The following is a 22,285-nucleotide window of genomic DNA, read 5'->3' on the forward strand; positions in this document are numbered from 1 at the left end:
CCTGTGTAGTCACTTAAAGGTGTTTTCTGATGAACAGAAGTAATATTAGTGAAATCCAGTTTGTTAACTATTTTAATGGTTGTTCATTTTGTGCCTTAAGAAATCTTTTTCTTACCCAGATTTTCTTTTATACCTTAAAGCTTTATTGTCTTAACTTTCATGTTAAGAGCTGTAGTGCACTTGGACTTGATTTTTGTGCATGTTATGAGATAGGGGTCACATGTCACTTTTTTTCCACAGGCATTTTGTACATAGTGTCTTTGTGCCAGCACCTTTGGGTAGAAAGACTGTCCTTGGTCTCTCTTCTGGGGTGCCACCTTTGTCTGAACCAAGTGATTGTCTATACTTGTGTCTGGTCTGATCTTGCAGCTTTTCCCCTAGTGACTTATTGCACTTGCCAGGACCTGTAGTGCATTGTGGAGTAGAAATGGTGACAGCGTGCCTCCTTGCCTTTTTCTTTGTAGCAGAGAAAAAGCTTTCAAGATTTCATACACGAAGTATGATGTTTGTTTTAGGAATTTCTTTGTAAGTACCTTTGAATCTTAAGGATGTTTTCTTCTGTTTCTGCTTTGTGATGCAGTTTTAACTATGATTGGATGTTAAATTTCATCAAATGCTTTTCCTGCATTACTTGATGATATAATTTTTTTTTTCTATTAATGTATGAAGTACTGACTTGTCAAATGTTGACTCAGCCTTCTATTTCTGGAATAAAACTACTTTAATTTTTTTTTTTTAAACTACTTTAATCTTAATATTGGTCATATGGATAGATATTTCTGGTCTTGGTCTGCTATTTTTAAAAGACAATTTTGCATCTTTATTTGTAATTTTTCTAGATTTTGCATGTCATTTGCCTTGTAATTTTTTCAGTGACCTGTAATTTTATTTTCTTGTAATGCCCTGCAGCTTACTGTTATTGTTATTGATAACCACCACCTCTTTACTAACAAGGAAGCTATAATTCAGAAAGAGGATAGGTCCCATGCAACCTCTGTTAGTTTCCATCTGTCCACCAGAGAACGTTAGCTCATCGAGGGAAATACTGGCTGATGGATATGATAGTAGGAAAATGTAATAGACATTCAGGTTTTGGTAACCAAGATTGTGCTAGTCTTGTAGAGTGAATAGGAGAATGTTCCTGCCTATTCTTTTCTTGGAAGGGTTTGTATAAGATTGGTAAAATTTGCCATTTAAGTGTACTGTTTAGTGGCATTAAGTACATTCACATTGTTTTACAGCCATCACCACCGCTCATCTCTAGAACTTTTCGTTTTTCTCACCCGAAACTATGTATCCATTAAACACCAGTTTTCCCCAGCACCTGGCAACTGCCATTCTACTTTCTGTCTCTGAATTTGACTACTCCAGGTACCTCATATACATGGAACCATACAGTATTTATCCTTTTGGGATTGGCTTATTTCACTTAGCATGTCTTCAAGGTTTATCTGTGTTGTGGAAAGTGTCTGAGTGTCCTTACATTTTAAGGTGAAGTCATATTCTGTTATATGAATATATCACATTTTGCTCTCCACCCACCAGCTGATGACACTTGGGTTGTTTCCATCTTTTGGCTATTGTGAATAATGCTGCCATGAATATGGGTGTGTATATCCGTCTGCGTCCTTTCTTTTTTTTCTTTTTATTTATTTATTTTTGAGACAGAGCCTTGCTGTGTCGCCAGGCTGGAGTGCAGTGGTACGATCTCGGCTCACTGCAACCTCCATCTCCCGGGTTCAAGCAATTCCCCTGCCTCAGCCTCCTGAGTAGCTGGGACTACAGGCGTGCACCACTGTGCCCAGCTAATTTTTTGTATTTTAGTAGAGCTGGGGTTTCACCATGTTGACCAGGATGGTCTTGTTCTCCTGACCTCGTGAGCCGCCCACCTCGGCCTCCCAAAGTGTTGGGATTATGGGCGTGAGCCACTGCACCTGACCTGCTTTTACTTCTTTTGGGTAGGTAGCCAGAGGTAGAAATGGTAGATTATATGGTAATTTTATATTTAATTTTTTTGAGGAGCTGCCATAGTGTTTTTCAGGGTGGCTGTACCATTTTATGTTCCCATCAGTAGTGTGCAGGAGTTCCAGTTTCTCCACATCCTCACCAACACTTTTTTTTTTTTTTTAAATAGTAACCATCAATGGGTGTGAAGTGGTATCTCATTGTGGTTTTGATTTGTATGTCCCTAATGATTAGTGATGTCAAGCATCTTTTCATGTGCTTATTGACCATTTGCATATCTTTTCTGGAGAAATGTCTATTCAAGTCTTTTGCCCGTGTTTTAATTGGGTTTTTGTCGTGTTGGGTTTTAGGAGTTCGTTATATATTCTGGATAGATATGATTTGCAATCTGTTTTGCATTCTTTGGGTTGCCGTATCACTCTTGATAGCCTCCTTTGATGCACAGAAGTGTTCGATTTTGATTAAGTCCAACTTACCTGTATTTTCCTTTTGTTGCCTGTGCTGCTTTTGGTGTCCTATTCAAGACATTGCCACCAAATTCAGTGTCATGAAATTTTTCCGCAGTGTTTTCTTTTAAGAATTTTATAGTTTTAGCACTTATTTTTAGGTCTCTGATCCATTTTGAGTTAGTTTTTGTGTGTGGTGTAAGGTAAGGGTCTACCTACGTTGTTTTACATGTGCGTGTCTGGATTTCCCAGTACCGTGCATTGAGAAGGCTCTTCTTTCCCCATTGAGTGGGCTTGGCTGCCATGTCAAAAATCATATGACCAAATACGTGAGGGATTGTTTTTGGGGTCTCCATTCTGTTCCATATTTCTATATGTTTGTCTGTTCCAGTGCCATACTCTTCTTTATTATTGCTTTCTTCTTTCTTAGGGTTTAATCTGCTATTTTTCTTGCTTTTTGAGAAATGAATACTTATTAGCACAGTGATTTTTTTGTAATGTTTATTATGAAAATTTTCTAACATAGATAAAAGTAGAAAAATAGTAAAATGAATCTAGCTTTAACAGGTGAATACGTTCCCCTCCCATACTTCTCTATATTGTTGATTGATTGGATTATTCTAAAGCATAACTCTGTCTTTAAAACATTTTAAAGCATTTTACATCTTAATGATAAGGATTTAAAGAAAACCCTACAATATCATTATCCTGTCTATTAGATTAACAGTGATCCCTTAATCTAACATGCAGTCCATATTACGTTTTCCTGGACTATCTCAAAAATGCCTTTTTTAGGTGGTAATTTTGAATTAGGACCTGAGCATGTTCTGCGTATTGGCATTGGTTGACATATGCTTCTAGTCTCTTTACCCCAACAACATGGCTCCAGGCCCTCCTCTCCCTGTCTCTGATCATACTGTTTTCTTTTTCAAAGAAACAGGTTGGTTATTTTGGAGAACTTCACATTTTCTGAACTTGGTTGGTTGCATTCTCATTCTAGACCAACACGTTCTTCTGTTAGTTACATTCGTCTGCTGGTTAGATCTAGAGGTTTGGCTGGGTTTGAATGCAGTCTCATTGGGTCGGTGTTATGTCTGGAGTCATGCTGCATGCTTTCTGTTGGCTCAGGAGGCCTGTAATGCTTGGTGGCTCCCCGCTTTAGTTCTGTGACGCTAGACCAGGGAATTCATGTGTTGCGTGTCCTCTATAAAATCCCCTACCAACCTTGTCCTCTGCTGTCTGGTTAGCAGGAGGTACCATTTGTACAGGAAGGACATGATCTAAGCTTGACTTCTTGAACTGCCACTTCCCTTTAACTATTTTTCATAATATTGAGTTGGTATCCTAGCACTTCCAAAGGTGACCACCAGTCAGGTTTTCTTATTTTGAGTATTTTTATGAACCAATAGACTTTTATTGATTTGGTGTTTCTTTTCTTTTTTAGCTTTTCCCCCCCAATATACACATTTAAAGGCATAAATGCCCTCAAGCATGCATTTAGTTGTATGTCACCATTTTGATCTGCAGTATTTTTATTATCATTAATTGAACACATTTTCTAATTTCCATAGTCATTTTGTCTTAGAATTTTGGGTTACTTCTTTTTTTTTTTTTTTTTTTTTTTTTGAGACGGAGTCTCGCTCTGCCGCCCAGGCTGGAGTGCAGTGGCCGGATCTCAGCTCACTGCAAGCTCCGCCTCCCGGGTTCACGCCATTCTCCTGCCTCAGCCTCCCGAGTAGCTGGGACTACAGGCGCCTGCCACTGCGCCCGGCTAGTTTTTTGTACTTTTTTAGTAGAGACGGGGTTTCACCGTGTTAACCAGGATGGTCTCGATCTCCCGACCTCGTGATCCGCCCGTCTCGGCCTCCCAAAGTGCTGGGATTACAGGCTTGAGCCACCGCGCCCGGCCAGAATTTTGGGTTACTTCTAAGTGAGCTTTGTAATTTTCAAATATGTGGATGAATATTTTTATTTATTTATTTTGGATGAATTTTTAAAAACCTATTTCTAATTTAACTGCATTGTCATCAGCACACGTGCTCTGTAAGTTTATTTCTTTGAAATTTGTTGATATTTGCTCTATGGCCTGGCATGGCCAGATTTGGTATTCATGCTGCCTGTGTGTGGTATTGGTTTCAGAGCCAGGTATGCGTTTCTCTCATTGTGATTGTGGATTTGTTTATATCTGCTTGTAGTTCTTTCACACAGTTTGTTCTTTTCATTTTACCTGTTGATTGATCGATGGACTGATTCTGGTTTCTGTATATACAGAGTCATTTTTTACAGGTCAGAACTGTAGAAATAATGAAGAAGTGACGCTTATACGCAAAGCTGATTTGGAGAACCATAATAAAGATGGAGGCTTCTGGACTGTGATTGAGGGGAAAGTGTATGATATCAAGGACTTCCAGACGCAGTCGTTAACAGGAAATAGTATTCTTGGTGAGATTACACTTCTGATTTCATGGTTAAAAGTTATAGCCTGTGTATTTTAAGCAGAGTATTTGGTTTATAAATGATTTCTTTAGTTTTGTGCCAGCCCCCACATATTTTAATGTATCTGTGGCTTTGGTGTCTGTCTTATCAACAAATTCAGCACATTTGAAGAATTTCCTATCATTATGCATTTTTTGTTTTAAGACTTGGAACTCATTTCAAGTTCTGAGTTGGCCCAGGCAACCCTGAGAGACAGTGGGAGGTCATTATCCTCTGGTAACCCTCACTTTTGAGTTGAGCGCCTAACTTGTTTCCTACTCACTGTTTCTCCTATAGCTCTTCAGGCAAATTGAACTGAACTCATGTTGCTTTTTCCCTTTTTGTTTCAGCTCAGTTTGCAGGGGAAGACCCAGTGGTAGCTTTGGAAGCTGCTTTGCAGTTTGAAGACACGCGGGAATCCATGCACGCGTTTTGTGTTGGCCAGTATCTGGAGGTGAGGCTATATGCCTTGAGTGACGCCGAGGATAGCAAGGGAGACCCTCTGTGTGGTTTGTGACAGGAATATTTGGATCCAGAAGTACTGATATCTGTGTCTTTTGGGGGGCATTAGGGATAAATATAAAGATCCTTTAGAAGTTTTGTCATAAATGAATTTACATTTATTCATGTTAAGATCTGTGATGTATTGGTCTTGAAAGATTGTTTTTTAAATGATCAATTTGAGAAATATAGACAGTGTTCCACAAGAAAAGAGGTTAAACTTTGGTCTTATGTAGAAATTTGGAATGGCTTATTATCTTGCGGTATGTATATTTTGGGAAGAACTATGCAGAAGTGTAATTCTTGGCAATAGAAATATGTCCTTCCTATGTATTCACGAACACATAGAATTTATATATATATATTGGGATTAGCTTTCCAGATATCCATAAGTAATAAAATGTATTAAATGCCATTAGGGCAGGGCTTAAAGCATTTTATGAAGGGGAGAATTAACTTTGCTGTAAATATCTTCTGTGACTGGAAAAGTTGAACTCTTGCTTTTTTCAGAGTTCGATTTTTGTTAGAATAAATTTCATTTCCTCCACATGTGTGGTCACAGTCCACTAATACTTGTCATCGAACACTTGTCGTGTCATAGTTTTGTTGCCCAGTGTGTTACTTATGCATGTAACAATTCATTACATTTTCTGAAGCATGGTGTACAGTCACTTTGGAAACTGACTCCTAAGGAATATTCCAGCCAAATCATGTATCTGTGCTTTAGTTTTTCTACATAGGGCTGTGCAGTTGCTGCCTGCTTTCTAGGGCGTGTGGGTTTCTGTGGCATCTGCTGTTCCTTGGGCACAGCAGCATCGAGTCGTTACCGGATGGAGGGGCAGAACACCCAGAGCACCCCTGGGCTCACATGGTGGTACAGCTGCAGGACAGAGCTGTCCTTTTAGTTTTATGTTTTTAATTAATTCTGTTTCCTCAGATTGATGATGAAATTTATTTTTCCAGCCTGACCAAGAAGTTGTCACCATACCAGACCTGGGAAGTCTCTCTTCACCTCTGATAGACACAGAGAGGAATCTGGGCCTGCTTCTTGGATTACACGCCTCCTATTTAGCAATGAGCACACCGCTGTCTCCTGTTGAGATTGAATGTGCCAGTAAGAAAATCTTTGCTGTTTGCTGATTAGCAGATTATTTTTTTTGAACTGTAAGTGCCATTAAGAGTGGGAGAGGGCCAGGCACAGTGGTTCTTGCCTGTAATCCCAGCACTTTGGGAGGTTGAGGCAGGTGAATTGCTTGAGGTCAAGAGTTTGAGACCAGCCTGGGCAACATGGCAAAACCCCATCTCTACAAAAAATTAGCCAGGCATGGTGGCACATACGTGTCGCAGATACTCAAGAGGCTGAGGTAGGAGGATCGCTTGAGCCTGGGAGGTTGAGGCTGCAGTGAGTTGTGATTGTACCGCTGCACTCCAGCCTGGGTGACACAGCAAGACTCTCTCTTTAAAAAAGTAGGAGATGGCCAGGTGGCGGCTCATGCCTGTAATCCCAGCAATTTGGGAGGCTGAGGCAGGTGAATCACCTGAGGTCAGGAGTTTGAGACCAGCCTGGTCAACGTGGTGAAACCCCATGTCTACTAAAAATGCAAAAATTAGCTGGGCATGGTGACGGGCGCCTGTAATCCCAGTTACTCGGAAGGCTGAGGTAGGAGAATTGCTTGAACCCAGGAGACAGAGGTTATAATGAGCCGAGATCACGCCACTGCACTCTAGCCTGGGTGACAAGAGCGAGACTCCGTCTCAAAAAAAAAAGGAAAAAAAGTGGGAGAGGAGGATTCAACACAGTGATGATGATAAAAAAAAAAAATAATAAGGATAGTGAGACTCAATCCGGTAGAAACAGCTGTGAGTGGCTGTCATTTGCCCTCATGGTCTGTTGCTGCAGAGGAAGCTAAAAAGTGTGCAGGAATGTCTACCCGTCTACCCTGTGGTGGTCTCACATGTTGCAGCCTCTGCCTGATGGGCGCAGCATGGCTTTTGTCTCCCTACATGCCCAGAAGTTGCACAGAATGTGGATCAGCTGTCCTCTCAGGGGACAGCATTCTATTTGAGGACTGCGTTTTTACCAGACCAGGCTCAAGTCACCTATATTTCAGGGTGGCAACCTTTGTAACCACCTAAAATAATAAGTTTCTTCCTGTCTCCTAAGATGGGTTTACATTTTTCTTCATGTAGTTGTGCATTTCCCATCTGTCTATCGTCCATGTGAGCAGCTTCTGTTGAGCAGTCGCCTGGTGCAGTTACCACGCTAGGTGTTTGGGATGCAGGGATGGATGGGACACGCCTCCACTTTCAGCTGCTGCTTGTTGATGAGCCAGCATTCTAAGCAGGTCACGTTACAGGGTGGTGAATGGTGAAATGGAGACATTCATACATGGTTCTGGGAGAAGAAAGGCTTCACATTGGCAGCAGTCCTGAAATTGCGTGAGGGAGCATTCTGGACAGAAAACGCAGGGGTGTCAAGGGCACTGCTGAGAGGAGCAGGGCTTTCCTGCTGCTTGTGAGAGTGGGTGTGGCAGAAGGCTGGTGGGGAAGGAGGATATTGATGCCCACACAGCCCCCCGTTGGGTGGACCTTTGTGCAGTGCTGGGTGCTGGGCTGCCTGTGGTGCCCTCTGAGGTGGCAGCTTCCCTCCCTCCTCCTCGAGGCTCGTTGCTTGCCAGAAGATGAGCTTTGCTTAAATTGGCAAGGAGGGCAGGGCTGGCGAGCTCCAGGGCAAAGGGTGCCATGGGCCCTGGCAGGTGGGTCCGATCCACAGGAGGATCAGAGGCTTATCTTGGAGCAGTAAGGAGGGGCTGTCCTGTGCTTAAAGAGAGGGGGCCAGGGAGAGTCGGCACTGGATTTGTGTTTCAGAAGAACGCATGTGGTGGGTTGGGGAATGATCCTGAGTGCTCTAAAATCTTAATGTCCAGTAAAAGAACACTAAGTGCATCCCCACTTTGATGGCTTGGATTTGGAGCAGTATTTGATAACACAGATCGTTAATGGAGATCTGTAGTGGTGCACATACTAATTTTGTGTGTGTGTGCTGCTCCCTCAAGTTACCATAGGCAGTTGTAATTGGCATTTGCACTGGCTGATCCCATGCCTTGCACTACGCACAGGTCTCCTTTCCAGTCCATTAGCCCTCCCATCTCTAAGGATCTATCCTTCATTAAAAGATGGTGTTTGTTAAATATTTTCTTCTTTTCATTCCTTTATAAGTGGTCTAGGAATACATAGCCTACCCTGAGGATGTAATTCTTTGTGGAAACCCTTCAGATGTGCTGTTCCCTGCCTGGATACTCAGCGTCTTGGTCTTATTCCCCATCTTAGCTCAGTTATTGCTTCCACAAGCCCCTTACTGATCCTCAGAACAGCAGTGGTCTGTCTTCCAGTCTCCCTGGTACCCCCACAGTCATCCGTTGCACACAGTTTCGGACTTGAAATCCTGTGATTAGTTGTGTCAGCGGTGCCCTTTGCTGCCCTCCCTGTTACAATGTGCAACTCAGTCTTCACACGGTATCCGTGGAACCCGGCAGCTGCAGGCAGAGCACAGGTATCCAGTGAATGTTGGGCTGGGACTACGATCCTGAGTTCCAATGCCATGCCTGAGGCGTGTGGAATCACCAGGAAGTGTGTTCACGTAGATAGAGGAATTATAAGTCAACCTGTGTAAACATGTTAGGTGGAGCTCTTTCATACGAATGATGCTGAATTTCACCTTCTAAATTGAGTGATCAGTTGAGCATCTTTTTTTTTTTCTTTTTTTTAGTATTTGAGTTGTGCACTTGAGTTTCTCTTTCATGTTTGCGTGTGCATTTTCTAGAGTGGCTTCAGTCATCCATCTTCTCTGGAGGCCTGCAGACTAGCCAGATCCACTACAGCTACAACGAGGAGAAAGATGAGGACCACTGCAGCTCCCCAGGGGGCACACCTGCCAGCAAATCTCGACTCTGCTCCCACAGACGGGCCCTGGGGGACCATTCCCAGGCGTTTCTGCAAGCCATTGCAGACAATAACATTCAGGATCACAACGTGAAGGTGAGCTAGGCCTCCCCCCACTGCCACCTCAGTGCTCTGTTTATCTGAGGACTTTGACATAGGAATACTTATGTGCTCTTTGGTTAACGTAGCACAGGCGTTGTTTCATGTATTATTTAGAGGGTTTTGAGGTGAGAACCTGATTCTGTTAACACGCTAGTGAGGCTTCAGAAGCATTACTGATTGCAAGTGCGTCAGAAGCTGTGGCATGTTTAAGATTTGTGAAGACTCTCTGGGCGGCCCTGAAGTTACCTCCCGCTGTTTCTGTTGCAGGACTTTTTGTGTCAAATAGAAAGGTACTGTAGGCAGTGCCATCTGACCACACCGATCACGTTTCCTCCGGAGCATCCCGTGGAAGAGGTCGGTCGCTTGCTGTTATGTTGCCTCTTAAAACATGAAGATTTAGGTATGGAGCTCAATATCTGTGTACTTTAGCTACACTGCAGATTCCTCGACTAACCTGCGGTATATATTCATTCCTTCCCTGCCCTTCTTTTAAATGTCTTTTTACAGGTCATGTGGCATTATCTTTAGTTCATGCAGGTGCACTTGGTATTGAGCAAGTAAAGCACAGAACGTTGCCTAAGTCAGTGGTGGATGTTTGTAGAGTTGTCTACCAAGCAAAATGTTCACTCATTAAGGTGACAGATTTTAATTCTTTTTATTCTGTGCTTTGCAGACAGTTGCTGAAATATTTGTTGTTAAAGTTGTCTTTTCCTGGTTAACTTTGCAGACTCATCAAGAACAGGGCCGTTCTTACAAGGAGGTCTGCGCTCCTGTCATCGAACGTTTGAGATTCCTCTTTAATGAATTGAGACCTGCTGTTTGTAATGACCTCTCTATAATGTCTAAGTTTAAGTTGTTAAGTTCTTTGCCCCGTTGGAGGAGGATAGCTCAGAAGATAATTCGAGAACGAAGGAAAAAGAGAGGTAAGAATGTAAAAGGACAGAAGATACTGTTAAAGCGTGTGCTTCACCCTGCCTCGTTGGATCTGTGATTTCAGAGTGAAGTTTCTCTACTGTTGATTCCATGTGACGTTTCTACCTGCTGCCATCATTTTTATGTATAGTTACGATTAAATGCAGAAATCTTGCTTATTTTTCCAAGAGATCAATGAGGCAGTATAGGAATTGAGTGTGGTATGATTTGGTTACTAGTAAATTGATGTTGAAAACCTAAATAATCTTTACTAAATTGATGGGGACAAGGAAGTATTTTTATTTTATTAGTTGTCCTGGTAATGAGATATAATGGTAACATTTAAACTTACGGCCATTCTTCTAAAGAAATGTTTTTTGTTGGGAAATATTGAGTATTCTGATACATGGAGAATTAGAAAGGGAAGCTAAAAGATTTATTGACGTTTTCCTGGAAGTGGCTATGTAAGGGTACAGAAAGGTCTTGTTGCATTAAATCCAAATTTGAGTAGAAATGCTTAGAAATTATAAAATAGTTTAGAATTTAGTCACTTGTGATTATAAATAAACTACAGAAATTTCTGATTATATTCTTTTTTTTTTCTTTTGAGACGGAGTCTTGCTCTGTCACCAGGCTGGAGTGCAGTGGCACGATCTCAGCTCACTGCAACCTCTGCCTCCCGGGTTCAAGCGATTCCCCTGCCTCAGCCTTCCAAGTAGCTGGGATTATAGGCAAGTGCCACCACGCCCAGCTAATTTTTGTGTTTTAGTAGAGATAGGGTTTCACCATGTTGGCCGAGATGGTCTTGATCTTCTGACCTCATGATGTGCCTGCCTCGGCCTCCCAAAGTGCTGGGATTACAGGCATGAGCCATCGCGCCCGGCCTCTGATCGTATTCTTATGACTTATACTGATTTACTCTCAAACCTGCTTATTGAACAGTATTAATTACTGAGTTTCTGATGGGCATTTTGAACAATAAGCTTATGAAAGACTGAAGTGTTTTAGAAGCCATCTAAGTTGATTGTTCCTGAACAAACCCTACACTGTAACAGCCTGTCTGCATCCAGTGAGTGCTCCGGATCAGGCAGTCACAGCAGTCACGCTGCTGCGATTCCTTTAACCCAGGCATGCAGGAACTCAGCCCGGGCCCAGAGACAGGCCTGTCTCAGCATGAGGGAGAGAGACTCCACCATTTGCCATCTCATATCTGTGGGTTCTGAGCCCACACTGTCACTTTTAGAGTTTCTTGTGGGTTTATAGATTTATTGTGCGTTGTTTCAAGCTGGTTTTCTTTTTCTTTTTTTGGAAATTAAGTAACTTATAAAGATTAAGTGATTAATATTCCTGTTGCTGTGTCAGGGATCCCCGAGCCCTGTCTCAGGCTTAATGATTCACTAAAAGGACTCAGAAGAGCTGTTATACTCACAGCTGTGGTTTTTTACTGCAAAAAGGATACAGATTAAGATTAGCAAAGGGAAGGGTACTTGGAGGGAAGTCCAGAGAAAACTAGGCACAAGCTTCTGGTGTTTCTCCCCAGTGGCGTCGTTTGGATGTGCTTCGCTCTCCCAGCAACAGTGTGTCACATCATGTGTGAAGAGTTGTTAACCAGGCCAGCGCACCTGAGCCTTGAGTCTAGAGTTTTTATTGGGGGCCAGTCACAAGCACAGGCAGTGCACATGTGACTGACCTCAATTACTTAGACTCTGGTGCCTCAGCGCAAAAGCAAGTGGTCCCTCTAGAGTCACATCATTAGCATAATCTACCTGCCTGACTACTGCCACAAGGTCCTGGGTGTCAGGGATACCAAAAAACTTACCAGCAGGATGTTCCAAGGACTCAGAGCTCAGCTCCTAGAAGAAGGACCAATCCTGAAGGGACAGACCTTCCTTGGGCTTGTGCAGGGTTTGAGCAACCCCAGCCTGCTATGTTAACTCTCTACTGCCCAGGTGTATTATCATGTTGCTTATTTTTTATATTATATGCTGAGGAGATTTAGACCAAAAATTTTAAAAGAGATAAAATATAGGGAGGAAATTCCACATATCACAATGAATTCAATTGATTTAGTTACACACTAACAGAACCCCTGAACTGGACCAGGGTGGACAAGCCAGGAACTGTGGGCCAAATTCCACCTCTTGTTTGCTTTGTGTTGGCCAGGTACTAAGACCTTTTTTTTTTTTTTCCAGTTTGAAATTGTTTTTTAAAAATTAGAAGAAGTATATTATTTTTGACACATGAAAATTACATGAAGTTAAAATTGTAGCACCATAAATAAAGTTTTATGGGAGCACAGCCACACCTCTTGTTTTATTTGTGGTTACTTTTTGTGCTACAGCAGCAGAGTTGAGTATTTGCAATAGACTGCATGGCCTGAAAGACTCATTCCCCCGCTGGCGCTTGAGGAAGAGCTCGCTCTGAAAGACTCAAGCGTTCGCTCTCCGGCGCTTGAGGAGAGCTCGCTGGCCGCCGGGCTTCCCCGGCTTCGGGGCTTCTCCCCGTGTCGCACTCTCAGTTTGTCTTTTTGTTCTGCCTTGGTCATTTCACTTTTGTGGTTTGAGCATTGCAATTTATAATGGTGTTCACATGTTTATTTGAATGAAATATTTGTCCTTCATGCAAATCTAAATATTTCTTAATTTAAAATTATATTTAAGTGTATGATTTTTATAGAAAATGATGTTTTAAAATACAGTTCCTAAGAAGCCAGAATCTACGGATGACGAAGAAAAAATTGGAAATGAAGAGAGTGATTTAGAAGAAGCTTGCATTTTGCCTCATAGTCCAATAAATGTGGACAAGAGACCCATTGCAATTAAATCACCCAAGGTGCAGTATTTTCTGTGATTCTGAGGTTAGCTGAATAGAGTCATAGCACGTAGCACAGGAATCCCCAAGTCTTGTACCTCTGTACCTGAGCGTCTGGAGGGAGGGACGGGTGGTGGTTAGAAATACGGCCCCAGGGATGCTTCATGAACTGGACTTACGATGTCCTGGTCAGAGCGTAGCTGGAGAAGGGTTTCCTTTTATTTTTGGTACTAGATTGTGTCATTAATTATTCACCATTCATTCCTTAACTATATTCTTTGTTCCAGAAACAGTGCTGGGCACTGTGGTTATTAATATGAACCATCACTTAATTTTGTATGCCAAGCTAGCCTGTTCCAACATATATTAGTATAGAGATTATAAATTCACTTGTAAGTATATTTATAGCATAGTTTTAAAACCATGTATTACTTACTAAATTTAACATATTTTAACCAGTGTAAACCTGTGAACATTGTTTATTTATATTTTACTTGAATAACTTTTAGAGCACAGTTTAATATTAAATAGGATAGACTAATGATGAAAATTGTTTTCCTTTGTTAGGACAAATGGCAGCCGCTGTTGAGTACTGTTACAGGTGTTCACAAATACAAGTGGTTGAAGCAGAATGTTCAGGGTCTTTATCCGCAGTCTCCACTCCTCAGTACAATTGCTGAATTTGCCCTTAAAGAAGAGCCAGTGGATGTGGAAAAAATGAGAAAGTGCCTACTAAAACAGGTAAAGATTGAAGAGAAATGCTTCTGTGCATTGGGTAATGTATATAACACTTAACTGTATGCATTGATGTTTTGCAGTTGGAGAGAGCAGAGGTTCGCCTGGAAGGGATAGATACAATTTTAAAACTGGCAAGCAAGAATTTCTTACTTCCATCTGTGCAGTACGCGATGTTTTGTGGATGGCAAAGACTTATTCCTGAGGGAATCGATATAGGGTAAAACGTTATCCTGTTTTTTTCATAATTAAGGAAGCTGTGGCAACAAAATGTTGTTCTGTAGTAGTTAGAAGTCTGGCAGTGTCCCGAGTCAAATTCTTTATCTTTATTTGAAAGGGAACCTCTTACTGATTGTTTAAAGGATGTTGATTTGATCCCCCCTTTTAATCGGATGCTGCTGGAAGTCACCTTTGGCAAGCTGTATGCTTGGGCTGTTCAGAACATTCGAAATGTTTTGATGGATGCCAATGCCAAATTTAAAGAGCTTGGTGAGTCAACAATTGCATCAATGTTATTTTATATTTTGGCTTTAATTATGTGTTGTGGAAACTTGCAAATGCCAATTTTTGCTTTTGAGAAGACTTTAATAACTTTGTACTTTGTACTTGTATTTCAGCTTTCTCAGATTTTAAACAAAACTTTAAAATTTAGCAGGAGACACAATGTTGAAGTACTCTAGTATAACATTTTTACATTTTGACATTTTTATGTGTATCACCACATACCCTAAAGTGTCTGTGTCCTATATTAATATTATTTCCTGGATAGTTTGAGCATCTACAGAGAGTTGATTGGATTGGTTTTGTGGATGAAAAGTGAGACATAACTTGCATATTTGAAATGGAAGGAATGGAATAGGGCGGGCACCAGGGTATTCGGAGAGCAACATGCTAAGTCCTGTAGACAGATGGAACGACTTGTGCTTGGAGTGCAGGGGATAGGCTCATTGTGCAGCATGACAGAGCTGCACACTCTGTGGAAATCCACTGAAAAATAGATGTTTAAAGTAATCGCCAATGCTTTCTGCATTACGTTTATTCTTGTATCTTGTATCCATGCACAAGAAATGTAAGTAGGTGCCAATGCTCATTAGGTATCCAGCCGGTTCCCCTGCAAACCATTACCAATGAGAACCCATCAGGACCGAGCCTGGGGACCATCCCACAAGCCCGCTTCCTCCTGGTGATGCTCAGCATGCTCACCCTGCAGCACGGCGCAAACAACCTCGACCTCCTGCTCAATTCCGGCACGCTGGCCCTCACGCAGACGGCACTGCGCCTGATTGGTAGGTCTGCACCGGCTTGAGAGCCTTTGGGAAAACATCAAGATTTTGCTTTCTTTTTTTTTTTTTTAACTTTTTGTAAATTATGGTAAGACACAAATAGCAGAAAGTGTACCATTTTAACGTCGCAATTCAGCGGTATTAAATACATTCACACTTTTCTAGAGTCATCACCACCATCTAGTTGTAGAATATTTTCATCACTATAAATGTACCCCATTTAGCAATCAGTCCTGATTCCCCTGCCCTCCAGCCTCTAGGAGTCACAAATCTGCTTTCTCTGTCTATGGATTTGCATATCCTGGATATTTCATATAAATGGAATCATACCAGTTGTGGCCTTTGTGTCTGGGTTATTTCATATCAGTACTTTATTTTTATTGCTGAAAAAGATTTCCTTGTATGAATATATAACATTTTGTTTATTCATTTATCTGTTGATGGACATTTGGGTTGGTTTTGCCTTTTGACTTTTGTGAATAGTGCTGCTAGGAACATTTATATACAAATACTTGTTTGAACACTTGTTTCTAGTTCTTTTGATTATACACCTAGGACTGGAATTACAGGGTCATATGGTACAACTATGTGTAACTTACTAAGAAACTACCAAACTTTTCCACAGTGTGGTATCATTTTACATTCCCACCACCAGTGGACAGGATTCCAAGGTTCCAGGGTTCCAGTTTCTCTACTTCCCTGCCAACACAAACACTATTTTTTGTGGGATTTCTTTTTTTTTTTTTTTGATTAAGACCATCCTAGTGGGTGTGAAGTGGTATCTCATTGTGATTTTGATTCGCATTTCACTGATGATGAATGATGATTGAACTTCTTTACATGTTTGCGCTTGTTGGCCATTTGTATATCTTCTTTGGAGAAGTGTCTATTCAAGTCCCTTTCTCCTTATTTTTTATTTTATTTTTTTGAGACAGAGTCTCACTCTGTCGCCCAGACTGGAGTGCAATGGCACAATCTTGGCTCACTGCAACCTCCACCTCCCGGGTTCAAGTGATTCTCATGCCTCAGCCTTCCAAGTAGCTGGGATTATAGTCACACACCACCACACCTGGCTAATTTTTGTATTTTTAGTAGAGATGGGGTTTTGCCATGTTGGCCAGGCTGGTCTCGAACTCCTGACCTCGGGTGATCTGCCCACCTCGGCCTCCCAAAGTGCTGGGATTACAGGCCTGAGCTACTGCACCCAGCCCCTTTGTCCTTTTTAAATAGGGTTGTTTGTCATCTTTTTGTTGTATCAATAAATGCACTATATAAGTGTACCAAACAAATAAAGAAGAATTAACACCACTCCTCAGACTCTTTAAAAATTTCGTGTGTCCTAGACCTTCACAGATCTGTAGACCTTTATCAGATATATAATTTGAGGATATTTTCTCCTGTTCTCTGGATTGTATTTCCTTTGATACAGAAGTTTTTTATTTTGATGAAGTTCAGTTTATCTGTTTTTCTTTTATCATCTGTGCTTTTGATATCATATCCAAAAAGCCATTTCCAGATACAAGATTGATGAAGATTATCCTCATGTTTTCTTCTGTAAGTTTTATAGTTTTAGCTCTTACATTTAGATCTTTGGTCCATTTTTAGGTAATTTTTTTTACACCGTGTGAGGTAAGAGTCTAACCTTTTTCTTTTGATTATCTGATTGTTTCAATACCACTTGTTGAGGACTGTTCTTCCCTGAAGTTCTCAGTACCCTTGGCAAAAATCAGTTGGCTGTAGGTATTTAGATTTACTTCTGGACTCTCAATTACATTATCACATTCTATATGTCGATAATTATGTGGGTACCACACTGTTTTGAACATCGTAGTTTTGTACTGTTTTAGCATTGAGAAGTGTGTTTTCTTTCTCAAGATTATTTTGGCTTCTTTGGGTCCCTTGCATTTTCATATGAACATCAAGGCTGGCTTTTCCATATCTGCAAAAAAGACCATTGGGATTTTTGCTAGGGATTGAATCTGTAGATTGTTTTGGGGAATAGTGCCATCTTAGCAATGTTAACATCCATTCTCTGAATGTGGAATGTCTTTCCATTTATTTCTTTCCTCTTTAATTTCTTTCAGCAATATTTTATTGTTTTACAGTTATCAGGGTAATAATGGCCTCATAGAATGAACTAGGTAGTGTACCCATGTATTCTGTTTTTAGAAGAGTTTGAAGATTGGTGTCAATTTTGCTTTAAATGTTTGGTAGAGTTGACCAGCTAAGCTTTTCTTTGTTGAAAGATATTTGATTACCGATTCAATCTCTTCACTGGTTATGGGTCTTTTCAGGTTTTCTATTTCTTCTGGAGTCAGTTCAGGTAATTTATGTTTCTAGGAATTCATTCATTTTATCTAGGCTATTTTATTTGTTGGCATACAGTTCACAGTGTTCTTTTACAATCTTTTTTATTTTTATGTTGGTAGTGCTGTCTCCACTTACATTTCTGATGTTAGTTATTTGCATCTTCTCTCTTTTTTTCTTTCTTTTTTTCTTTCTTTTTTTTTGAGATGGAGTCTTGCTCTGTTGCCAGGCTGGAGTGCAGTGGCGCAGTCTTGGCTCACTGCAACCTCCGCCTCCCGGATTCAAGCGATTCTCCTGCCTCAGCCTCCCGAGTAACTGGGACTACAGGTGCGCACTACCACGGCCAGCTAATTTTTTTGTATTTTTAGTAGAGATGGGGTTTTACCATGTTAACCAGGATGGTCTCGATCTCTTGACCTCGTGATCCGCCCACCTCAGCTTCCCAAAGCGCTGTAAGCCACCTTGCCTGGCCTCTTTTTTTCTTAATTTAGCTAAAAGTTTGTCAGTTTTTTTGTTCTTGCCAGAAACTGAACTTTTGGTTCTGTTGATTACTTTTCTATTCTTTATTTCATTTATGGCTACTCTAATCTCTATTATTTCCTTCTTTCTGCTTCGTACGTTTTTGTTTTTGTTTTTGTTTTGATACAGGGTCTTACTTTGTCCCTCAGGCTGAAGTACAGTGGCAGAGTCATGACTTACTGCAGGCTCAACCTCCTGGGCTCAAGTTATCCACCTGCCTCAGCCTCCAAAAGTGCTGGGATGACAGATGTGAGGCACCACACCTGGCCCAACTTTGGTTTTTGTTGTGTTCTTATTTTTTTGGTTCTTCCAGATGCAGAGTTAAGTTATTGATTTGAGGTCGTCTTTTGTAAATGCAGACTTTTATAGTACAATTGCCCCACTTAGCCCTGCTTTTGGTGCAGCACAGAAGTTTTGGTATGTTGTGTTTTCATTCATCTCATAGTATTTTCTAATTTCCCTTGTGATTTCTTCTTTGACCCACTGATTGTTTACTGTGTGTTGTTTAATTTTCATATACTTGTGAATTTTCCACTTTTCCTTTTGTTATTAATTTCTCATCATTCCATTTTGGTTGGAGAAGGTAACTTGTATGATTTTAATCTGTTTAAATTTGAGACTTTGTGGCCTGACATATGGTCTGGTCAGTCTAAGAGATTGTTCTGTGGTATACTTGAGAAGAATGTGTATTCTGCTCTTTTTGGTGAAATGTTCTGTATATGTCTATTAGATCTGATTGGTTTATGGTGGTGGTCTTTGGCTAAAATATGAGATGCTGCAGAGCCAGTTGTCAAAGTCAGAGCGAAAAAGCAAGGTTTTCCCAAGCTCTTTTTATCACATCAGTCTTAGAGTTCACATTAATCCATTCAAAAATATATATCAGGCCAGGCTGTAATCCTAGCACTTGGGGAGGCTGAGGCGGCTGGATTGCTTGAGCTCAGGAGTTTGAGAGCAACTTGGGCAATGCGGCGAAACCCTGTCTCTACAAAAAAATGTGAAAATTAGCTGGGCATAGTGGTGTGTGCTTGTGGTCCCAGCTGCCTGGGAGGCTGAGGTGGGAAGATTGCTTGAGCCGGGGAGGCAGAGGTTGCAGTGAGTGGAGATCAAGCCACTGCACCCCAGCCGGGGTGACAGAGTGAAATCCTGTCTTGGGGGTGGGGGGAATCGCTCTCTCTATCGATCTGTCTCTCTGTCTGTCTGTCTGTCTGTCTCTGTCTCTCTCTCTCTCTATATATATATATTTAATTTATATATTTATATGTTATATTATATCAAATATATATTTTAATATGTGAATTACAGCTAGCTGAAAAGAATAATCTAGTAAGAGTTATATCTGATTTCTTAAGGCCTCATTAGCAACCAAAAGTTGCATTTAAAAATTACAAAAGCATATCTGCATTTTTACATAAGTAAAAATGACAGCACAAATCATTAAGTATGGGGACTCATTCTGTTGATAGTATTCATCTGTTTAAATTTCATCTGGCCCACTGGCTGCAAAAAGCAAGGAAGTTGTATCTTACGAATATCTGTTTATATTTGCAACTTGCCCTGATCAGGGTATCTCTCTTGTCATTTAAGAAATTATAGGCCAGGCGTGGTGGCTCATGCCTGTAATCCCAGCACTTTGGGAGGCCGAGGCAGGTGGATCACGAGGTCAGGAGATCAAGACCACCCTGGCTAACACGGTGAAACCTCGTCTCTACTAAAAATACAAAAAATTAGCCGGGCGTGGTGGCAGGCACCTGTGGTCCCAGCTACTCAGGAGGCTGAGGCAGGAGAATGGCGTGAACCCGGGAGGCAGAGGTTGCAGTGAGCCGAGATCGCACCACTGCACTCCAGCCCGGGTGACAGAGCGAGATTCCGTCTCAAAAAAAAAAAAAAAAAAGAAATTATAAGCATATAATATTTTATACTAACTTAATGTATACATCCACATGTAACAGCCACAAAATATAAGCTATGTAAAATAAAAATTTCCCCCAGTTTTGGTTGCAAATTTCTTCAAGCCACTGGCAGTCTTTACAGAGTTAACAGTATAACTGCGCAGGGGATCCTGGGAGATTCGCCTGTAATGCATCTCCTGTCCCTTCCTTGGGACCCATTCTTGGGCCCCTCAAAGTAGCAGCTAGGCTAAAGGAAAGGCTGTTTCCCCTGCTAGTTTATGTAAAGTTTTGCTCCAGTCCTGAGAATTGAATATCCTTTTTTACTCTCACGGGAGAGGGAAACACAAACTTTTTACATTTTTTGGTCAACCCAAGCCCACCTTTGGGACTGTTTGGATCTTTTTCCCTCCTACCCAGAGGAGAAGACTAAAACCAAGGGAGTTACCAGGACCACACTCCTACCCCCTCTCAGTTTAGCAAGTGGGAAAAGGGGGGTTAAAAATCTAGCGTACTTTCCTAGGGTTAGATCTCCCATTTTCAAATCCATTGGTAAGGTTTTCTTCTTTCAGGTGACAGCAGATCAGCTTCTGTTTCATGCTGTGGATGACTCTGTGGCCATCCAGGGCCCCAGTTGTCAGGGGTCTCCAAGACCACCCCCAGGTTTGATGGTTGGCCAGCAGGACTCACAAGACTCAGCATGTAGTTGTACTCAGGGCTCAGTTTATTACAGTGAAGGGACACAGAGCAAAATCATGAAGAGGGACATGGGTAAAATCCAGAGGAAAGCAGGTACAAGCTTCCACAGGAGCCACACAGGAGGAGCTTAACTGCCCTGGCACCGAGCTATGTCAAGTGCTGTCTGCCGGGAAACTGGGTAGAGATTCCAGGCCCAGGGTTTCCATCAAGGCTGATCACATGGGCACCCCCTGCCTGGCGCGTACCAAGTTCCAGACCAAGGAAAGCAGGTTTCAGCACAGACCACGTTGTCTGTACAGATAGTTGAGGCACAGCAAACCATACCTACCACCTAGGGAATGGGGGAGCCCTCCTGAAATCCAGACTCCAGCGGAGGGCTAGCCTGCAGCAGTCCTGTCTGATGTGGTATCTCTGGCTAGCTGTTAGCTGTCTTCTGCACAGAATCGTGATTAAAGTTTGTTAGTTTCTCACTGTTAGATATTTAAGTAGTTATGTTTGTTTTTCTTTTAATAAAAAATTGTGATGAGTATCTTTCTAACTCAGTTATTTTGCTTTTTTCGGGGGAGTAATTCCTAGAAGTAGAGAAAGTAGCTTTACTGAGCATTTTAATATCTTTTGTATCTTCTTGGCATATTTATGTATTTCGTCCTTCCATTTATCTTGGGTTTATCCTATATCAGTAAAATATTCATGGTATTATATTAATTGATAAAACCTATAGTATGGATTTTTCAAAATTATGATCATTAGTACTTTTGAAATGTTTTGTGTGTATTAAGGGGGCATTGTAGCTACTTGTTGGCTCAGCTGCTGTTTTTGACGCTCTGTCAGGCCCCAGTTGTGACAACGTTGAGGAAGATATGAATGCTTCTGCTCAAGGTGCTTCTGCCACAGTTTTGGAAGAAACAAGGAAGGAAACGGCTCCTGTGCAGCTCCCTGTTTCAGGGCCAGAGCTGGCTGCCATGATGAAGATTGGAACGAGGGTCATGAGAGGTGTGGACTGGAAATGGGGCGATCAGGTACTCAGAGATTTGATGTGAACACATTAGCCACACGTCAGTTATCTTCTGCACAGTTCTGTACGATATTGGTGGGTGGAAATTGGAATAACCCGGAACGTGTGTGGTTGTTAGATGACACAGTTACTGATTCCCAAGCAGCTGAAGAGTAGGGAATCATAAGTAGGGCATCTGAGCAGAATCAAGTCCAGAAAGAGAGGCAGCTCTTTTCAGGAAACTCACTGGCGTGAGGCTCAGTTTGATGGGTCGCTGGAACCAGAGTGAGAGTGAGCAAGAGAGTAAATCTCATTCTGAAAGTTGGTGTAGTGAAGGCTCTGAGGCAGGAAGCCCAGATGCTGACCCTGTGAGTTGATGGCCATGTGCTGCGAAGTGCCGCGAGCCTAGTAGTTAGGGATACACCTCATGGGCCTGTGGCCGTGTCTCCATTTTCCCTCATAGCAGGTCTCTTCTAAATCTGCCAGTACCCCCAGGTGGAAGTCACTTACCACAGCCCTAGCTAAGTTAGGGCAGTGTTCACCTTCCCATGGTCTGTCTGGCTTTTCTCAGCCACGCTGGTAAGCCCGGGCTTTGTCACAGTCATCTTAGAAATCGCAGTGTCTGGAGACAGCAGCATCCATCGTAGAAACAGTTTTCTCCCGCAGAAGTGAGACAGAGCTTCCACCCTGGGGCCCGGGGGAAACTGA

The 22,285-nt window shown here is 41.8% G+C and overlaps 1 protein-coding gene across 4 annotated transcripts in view; it reads left to right on the forward strand.

The window, feature by feature from the left end:
* The window catches only part of HERC2 (HECT and RLD domain containing E3 ubiquitin protein ligase 2), a 220,595-nt gene that overhangs the window by 85,927 nt on the left and 112,383 nt on the right, over positions 1–22,285 (forward strand). For all 4 annotated transcript variants that reach the window (XR_012414636.1, XR_012414637.1, XM_065547623.1 and 1 more), the window contains exons 24-36: positions 4,683–4,853; positions 5,237–5,340; positions 6,351–6,501; positions 9,211–9,425; positions 9,699–9,831; positions 9,939–10,066; positions 10,159–10,354; positions 13,042–13,175; positions 13,722–13,895; positions 13,973–14,109; positions 14,227–14,378; positions 14,984–15,175; positions 21,415–21,602. Coding sequence is in view for 2 of the 4 variants with exons in the window: in XM_065547623.1 (XP_065403695.1) it covers positions 4,683–4,853; positions 5,237–5,340; positions 6,351–6,501; positions 9,211–9,425; positions 9,699–9,831; positions 9,939–10,066; positions 10,159–10,354; positions 13,042–13,175; positions 13,722–13,895; positions 13,973–14,109; positions 14,227–14,378; positions 14,984–15,175; positions 21,415–21,602 (2,075 nt within the window). In the remaining 2 variants the exon portion in view is untranslated. The remainder of the gene's footprint in view (positions 1–4,682; positions 4,854–5,236; positions 5,341–6,350; positions 6,502–9,210; positions 9,426–9,698; positions 9,832–9,938; positions 10,067–10,158; positions 10,355–13,041; positions 13,176–13,721; positions 13,896–13,972; positions 14,110–14,226; positions 14,379–14,983; positions 15,176–21,414; positions 21,603–22,285) is intronic.

Source organism: Macaca fascicularis, chromosome 7 (assembly GCF_037993035.2).
Source record: "Macaca fascicularis isolate 582-1 chromosome 7, T2T-MFA8v1.1".
NCBI classification, from domain to species: Eukaryota; Metazoa; Chordata; class Mammalia; order Primates; family Cercopithecidae; genus Macaca; species Macaca fascicularis.